Source organism: Quercus lobata, chromosome 3 (genome assembly GCF_001633185.2).
Source record: "Quercus lobata isolate SW786 chromosome 3, ValleyOak3.0 Primary Assembly, whole genome shotgun sequence".
Lineage (NCBI taxonomy): Eukaryota > Viridiplantae > Streptophyta > Magnoliopsida > Fagales > Fagaceae > Quercus > Quercus lobata.
In genome coordinates this window covers 5,363,774-5,372,743 of record NC_044906.1, presented here as the reverse complement: position 1 = coordinate 5,372,743, position 8,970 = coordinate 5,363,774, and the positions used below count along the sequence as shown (strand labels likewise).

Here is an 8,970-nt window from a genome sequence, read left to right as displayed (position 1 = left end):
AGAATGCATATTCGACGTAAATCTAAAAAAAAGAGATATCTGAATTGAGATTGCTTTATTAGTAATAATACCTTCTGAGATTATTTACATTCCAAGGATGGAGTACAGGTTTTTCATCTAGATCTTCCAGATAATAAGCCCCTATTCCTGCTACAGAAGTAATCCGGTACGGTCCCTCCCAGTTGGGTCCCAGTTTTCCCCAATTTGGATTCTTAGTGGCCCCCAGGACTTTTCTCAGCACTAGATCTCCTATGGCTAACGGCCTCATCCTTACATTGCTATCGTAGCTCCGCTTGAGCTTGTGCTGGTAGTGAGCTAGCCGAACCATTGCACTCTCCCTTCGTTCTTCAATCAGATCCAGATTGTGTCCCAACATTGTATCATTATCGCTAGAAGAAAATGCATTGGTCTTCAACGTTGGGAATCCAGTTTCTAGGGGAATAACGGCCTCGGCCCCATAGGTCATAGAGAAAGGAGTTTCTCCCGTCGAACGTCGGGGTGTTGTCCGATACGTCCAAAGCACATGCGGTAGCTCTTCCACCCACTTTCCCTTTGCGTCATCTAGTCTCTTCTTGAGCTCATGGACAATGACCTTGTTAACAGCTTCAGCCTGCCCATTGCCTTGCGGATAAGCTGGAGTGGAATACCTGTTTCTTATTCCCAGCTCTGAACAGTATTTCCTGAAGGCATTGCTATCGAACTGGAGCCCATTGTCCGAAACAAGAGCTCGTGGAATACCAAATCGCGTAACAATACTCTTCCAGACAAACTTCTTCACGTCCACGTCCCGGATGTTCGCCAAGGGTTCAGCTTCAACCCATTTAGTGAAGTAGTCTGTGCCGACGAGCAAGTACCTCTTGTTTCCTATAGCTTTTGGGAAAGGGCCGACAATGTCCAGTCCCCATTGCGCAAAAGGCCAAGGGCTAGAGAGAGGGTTAAGAACTCCTCCTGGCTGGTGAATATTCGGGGCGTATCTCTGACACTGGTCACATTTCTTAACATACTCCTGTGCTTCTCTATGCATATTTGGCCACCAGTAACCCTGCGTTAGTGCTCGGTACGATAGAGATCTCCCTCCAGTATGGCTCCCACAAATGCCCTCATGTAACTCTTCCAGGATTGATTCCGCCGTCTCAGGAGGCATACAGAGCAAATATGGTCCAGAGAAAGACCGTCTATACAGCTTCTTATCCTCGGATAACCAATACCGAGGTGCTCTTCTTCGTACTTTCTCGGCTTCCACCTTATCCTCGGGCAATGTGTCATTTTCGAGAAATTGTAATATAGGGTCCATCCAGTTTGGCGATGGACCAACTTGATAGATTTGGCGAACCTCCTTTTCTGGTGAGGTGGGAGTACACAAGTCTTCGACGACAATTACCCGAGGGAGATTTTGTACCGAAGAAGTGGCGAGGGTCGCTAAGGAGTCTGCGTGGGTATTTTCACCTCGTGGAATATGTAGTACGTCAAAAGACTCAAACTCTGTTCGCATATGCCTAACCCGGTTCAGATACCCTTGCATCCTTGGGTCTCTGGCCTCCAACTCTCCAGCCACCTGGCCGACGACCAGTTTCGAGTCCGAGAACAGTTTTACCGCCTTTCCACCCATTTTACGGACCATGCTCATCCCCATTATCAGAGCTTCGTACTCCGATTCATTGTTAGTAGCTGAGAACCCTAGTCTTAGAGACTTCTCGATGATGACCTCTTCGGGAGATATCAGTACCAATCCCAGTCCAGCTCCTCGCTGGTTCGCGGCCCCATCCACGTATACCTTCCATACCGGCCCTCCTGGTGCGGATATTACGCCAACCGATTTTTCATCCATGTGATCCTGATTTCTGCTAACTTCCTCAGGGCACTCAGCGAACTCAGCTACCAGATCCGCAAGAACTTGACCTTTCACAGAGGTGCGGGGCATATATTTGATGTCGAAAGCCCCCAGAATCGTTCCCCACTTGGCAATTCTGCCAGTATAGTCAGCACTCCTAAGTATGGATTTGAGAGGCAACTGGGTCAAGACGACCACAGTGTGAGCTTGAAAATAGTGCGGAAGCTTACGTGTTGCATGGACGACTGCCAGTATGGCCTTCTCTAACGACAGGTATCTCACCTCGGCTTCATGGAGGGATTTACTCACATAATAAACAGGCCTCTGAACGCCCCTGTCCTCTCGCATCAAGACAAAACTGACGGCGTGAGAAGCTACCGCCAGATAGGCATACAACACCTCATCCACTTCAGGGCTAGACATAATAGGTGGTTTAGATAAATAGTCCTTCAACCGCTGGAACGCCTCGGCGCACTCCTCGGTCCATTCGAATCCCTTCCATTTATGTAACAAACGGAAAAAAGGACGACACCTCTCAGCCGACCTGGAGATAAACCGGTTCAAAGCGGCGGTCATCCCCGTCAACCTCTGCACCTCCTTTGGATTTCGAGGCGCTTGCAAATCGTTAATGGCCCTAATCTGATCTTGGTTCACCTCAATTCCCCTATGGGTCACCATGTACCCCAAGAATTTCCCGGAGCCTATACCAAAGGAACACTTCGAGGCGTTTAGGCGCAACCTATGCTCTCTCAATATCCCGAAGATATTAGTGAGGTCCTTCACGTGTTCAGTCACTACCTTGCTTTTCTCCACCATGTCGTCAATGTAAACTTCAATGCTTCTGCCCAGCTGTGGGTCAAACATTTTAGTCATCATGCGTTGATAGGTTGACCCAGCATTCTTGAGACCGAAGGGCATCACCTTGTAATGGTAGTTCCCAACCGGGGTCACGAAAGCGGTCTTTTCTTGATCATCGGTGGCTAACGGAATCTGATGATACCCCTGAAAGGCATCCAAGAAACTCATCCTAGGGTGGCCCACAGTTGCATCCACTAGCTGGTCAATCTTCGGCATAGGAAACGGGTCCTTGGGGCATGCCTTATTAAGATCCGTGAAATCCACGCACACTCGCCATTTCCCCGTTTTCTTCTTCACCACCACCGTATTGGCCAACCATTGGGGATAAAAGACTTCCTTGATAGCCCCAGCCTGTTTCAGCTTAATGACTTCATTTCTGACCGCTTCGGCATGCTCCTTCGATGGTCGCCGAGGGATTTGTCTCCTAGGGGGAACGGCAGGGTTCACATTGAGCCGGTGACAAATGAAACTTGGGTCTACTCCTGGGGCTTCATACGGGTCCCATGCAAAAACGTCCACATTGGTTCGGAGGAACTCCAGCAAACTCGCTTTCTCTTGCAGGGGCAGCTTAGCCCCTACCCGGAAAAATTTTTCTGGATCATCAGTGACAATCACTTTTTCCAGATCTTCACACTCTACCCCATTGGTTAGTACGTCTATACCTGACGCTGGGGGTTTTAATTGCTATGAATCATTATCAGCTGTAGCCGAGGTTTCTGCCTCTGGCCGATGCCGAATGGCCGCTACTTGGCATCGTCGAGCGACCGTTTGGTCCCCCACTATCTCCAGTACTTGGTCTTCGGATGGGTACTTCACCTTCTGATGTAGGGTAGATGAAACCGCTTTAAGTGTATGAAGCCACGGTCTCCCCAGGATGGCCGTATACGGAGAATAAACATCCACAACAATAAAATCCACCTCCACCACCTCCGTGCCTGACTGCACGGGCAACCTGATTAGTCCCATAGGAGTGACCAATCTTCCCTCAAAACTGACTAGAGGGGAAGTATAGGTTGTCAAATCCTCCTGTGTCAAACCTAGCCCCTTGTACAGATCCGGATACATTACATCCGCTGCGCTCCCCTGATCAACCATCACTCTTCGGACATCGTAACCACTAATCCTCAGCGTGACCACCAAGGCATCCTCATGGGGCTGTATAGTTCCAATCAGATCCTCGTCTGAAAAACCCAAAATCAAAGGGACACGCCTCTTGGCCCTCTTCGATGCTTGAGAGCGATCCTCGGCGGGAAATCGGGACACCGACAACACCCTTGTGGGGCAGGAACCCGTCCTTCCCGGGGCCGCAAAGATGACATTGATCGTTCCCCGGGGGAGCCTTGATGAAGCATCCCCCCGCACCTCAGAACCTGCCTGGCTTCCCCTTCCGCTGGAATGGTGTAAGAGTTGCTTCAATTTCCCTTCTCGGACCAATTGCTCCAAATGGTCCCATAAATTCCTACAGTTATCTGTCGTGTGTCCATGGTCTTGATGGTAATGGCAATACAAACTCGGGTTGCATTTCGTAGGCTCTCCCGCCATCCTGTTTGGCCATTTGAAGAATGGCTCATCCTTTATCTTTTCCAACACCTGCTGGACAGGCTCCCGAAACACCGCATTAACAACCTGGGCGTCCGCCGAGGTCGGCTGCACAGCGAAATCCCTCCTTGGTCGGCTATTATTATAGCGATCCGACCTGAAATCCCTTCTCTCCTGAGGTACCGCCTTGGCCTTTCCCTTCCCCTGAAGTTGATCCTCCTCTATTCTTTTGTACTTCTCTATTCTGTCCATAAGCTGGCGCACACTGGTGACGGGTTTGCCCGTCAAAGATTTCCTCAAGTCGTGTTCAGCTGGGAGGCCGGCTTTGAAAGTGGTTATAGCCACAGCGTCGTTCTTCCCCCCTATCTCGTTAAACATTTCCCAGTATCTATCTGAGTAGCTCTTGAGAGTCTCACCCTCTCGCATAGACAAAGTCAACAAGGAACCCAGAGGCAAGGGAGTTCGGCTGCATGTAATAAAGCGAGCGCCAAAAGCCTGGGTCAGTGCCTTGAAGGATCCAACGGAATTGGCCCTTAAGCCATTGAACCACCTCATCGCCGTTGGGCCTAGACTCGATGGAAAAATCTTGCACATCAAAGCATCGTCCCTAGAATGAATAGCCATCTTCTGGCTGTAATAACTTACATGCTCCACCGGGTCCGAGTGGCCATCATACAGAGAGAACGTAGGCTGATTAAACCGCCGAGGATGAGTAGCTTCATCTACGCTTCTTGTGAATGGCGACTTGGAAATCTGGTTCAATGCTTTGTTCATCGCGTCATTTCCCAAGCCCCTGCTAGTGGGACTTTTACGCCTACGCCTATGATGACGCTCCTCTTCGTAGGAGAAAGTCTCGCTCCGCGGTGTCCTCGACCTCCGCCTGTAACTAGTTCCATCCGACTCCCCGGACGATGGTTCGGAGCAAGGTGGTGAACGCTCCCGCCGCACATGGCGTAATTCTCTCTTCAGGTTCGCAATCTTACGTTGCAGATCCCCCTCATGCTTCGCGTGGGAAACGTGACTCTTCCCGTGTGTGCGGGTTCTCATAGTATGAGCAGTATGTATGCTCCCCTCATGGATTTCCCTCCGATCGAGATTTCTTCGAGGATCACCGCGCTGGGAGCCTCTTGACTCCGCCTGATGCGGGCTAACATTACCCTGATGCAGCCCTGCTGCGGGGTGAGGCGGTTCCACTCCTTCCATCGAAAACGTTGTATTAGAGGTTATACAAGCTAACACAAGCTCTCCCCACAGACGGCGCCAATTGTAAGGACACGATTTCGTAACGAACCTAAACAGTATTGGGTTCACACGTAAAAGGCCCAGACAATAAAATTTTTAGAGCGTGGGTGTAAAGAACTAGGTTAACTATAGTACTTCCCTCCAAGATTTCCCTTAAACCTGTTTCAAGTACAAGGTCGGTCTCACAAATATTTTTCTTCTGTGAATACTACCACTTTCCTTTCTTACTTTCTTCTCTCTTGTTTTTCTCTGTTTCTTCGTCCTTCTCTCTTTTTTCTTCTCTTTTTTCGATCCCCCCTTTCAGGTTCTTCTTTTAGTTTATATACTTCCCTTTGCGCTTCATCCTTGCCGCACACGTGTAAGTTGGGTTCGGAGGATTTCTTTCTGTCCCATCTGGCACCTCCTGGAACTTCCTACGGGCAGCTGTAAGGCTGCCTTCCCACTGTTCAGGTATCACCTCCACATTAATGCGGCCAGAGAGTTGGTTGAGAGGTCATTAATGCGGAGGTAGCTGTAACTTCAGATATTTGTTTGCCTTATCTCTTTCACTTTTAGTCGGCTACTCTACCCTTTGAGATGACCGAATTCGGAGCTCTGATCGCAAGGAGCCCACGTCTTGATCGTCCTCGGAAACGATCGTCCTCGGACGAGTTATGCCGAGGACCAGGGTATCCTCGGACGGATATACGGCCTTGGATGGGTCACTGGCCCAACAATTCTGAACCAGTTCTGAATCCTATGGGCCTATCAATCGATCGATCCCCACAGTAAGCATAATAGTTAAATATATGAAAAACATTTAATCCAATAGTGGGACCTAACAATATATTAGCTAGAATCATTTCATATTGAATGTATTGTTCTAAAAAAAAAAAAAAGTTAGTTATTGTTTTTTTTTTTTTTTTGTCAAAAATACCTCTAAATTAATTAATTAGCAACTTAAAAAGGGGGTTAAAATAGTAAATTGACAAAAGAAAGTTAGTTATTACTTTTTTTACTGTCAAAAATACCCCTACCTAAAACTTAAAAATGGGGTTAAAATAGTAAATTGACAAAAATAATAAATTTCTACTTCTACATTGAAATGTTTTCCTGCTTTTAATAAATTCCTACTTTTACGTTAATTTAAATTCCTACTTCTACTCTCTAACTCCTTACAAAATAGGATCACTCTTTTGTTAGTTTTAAAACTCCTCCAATCTACAAAACTCGCCCCTTTTTTTTTTTTTTTTGTGATTGGAAAAAGTAAAAATCTCAAATTATAATAAATGCAAATTATTAATCTTTACCCAAAAAATAGAAAAACCTCTGAGTACGCACTCACGCGCGTGCTCAGAGGCTAGTAGAGGATTAAAATTTTATTTCCAAAATACCATTGCACAATATAAACTTGAAAAATTATATATGTTTTAATCATTCTTGACAATACCAATAATATCGCCTGAAAAACTTAAACAAAATAGGGATGAAAAATAAAATTAACATAAGTATTACACAAATTCAAGAAATAAAAAAGTAAAGAAATTAGATAAATATCATTAAAACAAGACTAGTTATATGCTCATAGGGATTATGAAAAAATTGTATACAATATGGACGCTACTGACTCCACCGTGTTTGTGCCGGTTATTTTTATTTTTTTGATGGACTTTGTGTCAATTATCTCAATATGTGTGTTGTATTTTTTTTTTTAATTAATGTTAAGATAATTAATTTAGTTTAGGTAAAATTATCATAAAGTGACAAGTGACTCACTAATTATTAATATAAGGGTCCTATTAACAAATGTCATTAAGACATTTATTAATGGACAATTTTAGAAAATTTTGATACAATTTTCAAAAAAAAATATTAAAAGCCAACTCCAAAAAAAAAAAAATTAGTTGCTTTTTTTTTTTTTTAAATTTTCCCACAAAAAAAGTTTCTAAAATTTTTTCCTAAACCTATGCCTTTATGGCATCCCTAAACTTTCCCTTAATATAATTTCAATTTATTTACATTTTTTTAAAGTCATTTCAATTTTTTCTTAAAAGAGTTATAAATTTTTTTTTGTAGTCCTAGCATACTCTTCTTAATAGAAATTGCTAAAGTTACAAACTATTTTACAAATTAAAAAAAAAAAAATGTAAAAATTAGTTTGTGACACAATCATTTATAATAAAAAATTTAATTTTTAATAAGTTAGATTTGTGGAGGGAAATAACAAAGATTTATTTACAAGAGAAACACCACCGCCACGAGAAAAAAATAACTGTTTTCTATAGACTCATCAAGAAATTGTGGGAGAAATGGAATATCAGGACCTTTGTTCTCTTTAGCCTCTTTCTTCAGTTTTTTCTGCTTTTTACTGCATCCATGAGAAAGAAAACGGCAAAGAAATGTGTAACTTTCATAATCTGGTCAGCTTACCTTCTGGCTGACTGGGCTGCTAGTTTTGCTGTTGGATTAATCTTTGACACTGAAGAGAAATATGCTTCTGCTCAAGACAAAGGGGATGATGCCAAAGGGGCTGAAGCTGATACTGGTCTTCTTCTGGTGTTGTGGGTACCTTTCCTTTTATTAATGGTAGGTGGGCAAGACAGAATAACGTCTTTCGCTGTGCAGGATAATGAGTTGTGGCATAGGCACTTGATTTGGCTCATTCTCCAACTCTGCACCACTGGTTTTGTGTTTATTCAATCAGTTCATCAAAACAGACTATGGATCCCAACACTTCTCTTGCTGCTTGCTGGAACCATCAAGTATGCTGAGAGGATCGTTGCGTTGTATCTTGCAAGTTCGGACAGCTTTGGAACATCCGTACTTAAAGATCCGAATCCAGGGCCCAACTATGAGAAACTAATGAGAGAATACGAGCACTATAAAGATAGCGGTGTTCCTGTACAATTTGTAATTTTTGAAGACAGAGAATCCCGGGTCATCAAATATGATAGATTCAAGTTGAGTGACAGTGAACTGGTGCAGTATGCACATCGCTTTGCAAATATATACAAGGGATTGATTGTCAATCTCATGTTCAGCTCCCGTGAGCATAAGGAGAGTCGAGAATTCTTCTCTAAAAGAACAGCAGAGGATGCATTGAGAATATTAGAGACCGAGCTCAACATATTTTATGATCTTCTCCATACCAAGGTGGTGGTGGCGAATTCCAAATTAGGAAAAATGGTTCGGTATATGTAGTTTGGGTTTGTTGTCTCTGCCTTGGCACTCTTCCATAAAAAAGATAAGTATGGTTTCAAGAGCTTCGATCTGAAACTGACCTACATCTTGTTCTTTGGTGTCTTAGGCCTGGATGTGGTTACCCACCTCCTATGGATGTTTTCTGACTGGAGTACTGTTTCTTCTCCTAGTAAGTATGCAAAATATTTCCCTCTTGCCAAGATCCAATCCATAATCTACCATGTATTACTTCATAAGAGGAGGCCAAGATGGAAGATATCCAACGGGGCACCACAAAAAAATCAATGGCGGGTTGCATGTACAGCAAAAATATTTAAAAA

General features: G+C 44.2%; 2 protein-coding genes across 2 annotated transcripts; one reads left to right on the top strand and one right to left on the bottom strand.

Moving 5' to 3' along the window:
- Nucleotides 1–3,373: 3,373 nt before the first annotated feature.
- Nucleotides 3,374–3,784, bottom strand: LOC115980169. The gene has a single exon (XM_031102450.1). The coding sequence runs from the start codon at nucleotides 3,782–3,784 to the stop codon at nucleotides 3,374–3,376; it is 411 nt and encodes a 136-aa protein (XP_030958310.1).
- A 4,041-nt stretch (nucleotides 3,785–7,825) lies between these two features.
- Nucleotides 7,826–8,650, top strand: LOC115980168. Its single transcript, XM_031102449.1, has one exon. It carries the CDS (start codon nucleotides 7,826–7,828, stop codon nucleotides 8,648–8,650), a length of 825 nt encoding a protein of 274 aa, XP_030958309.1.
- Nucleotides 8,651–8,970: the final 320 nt, after the last annotated feature.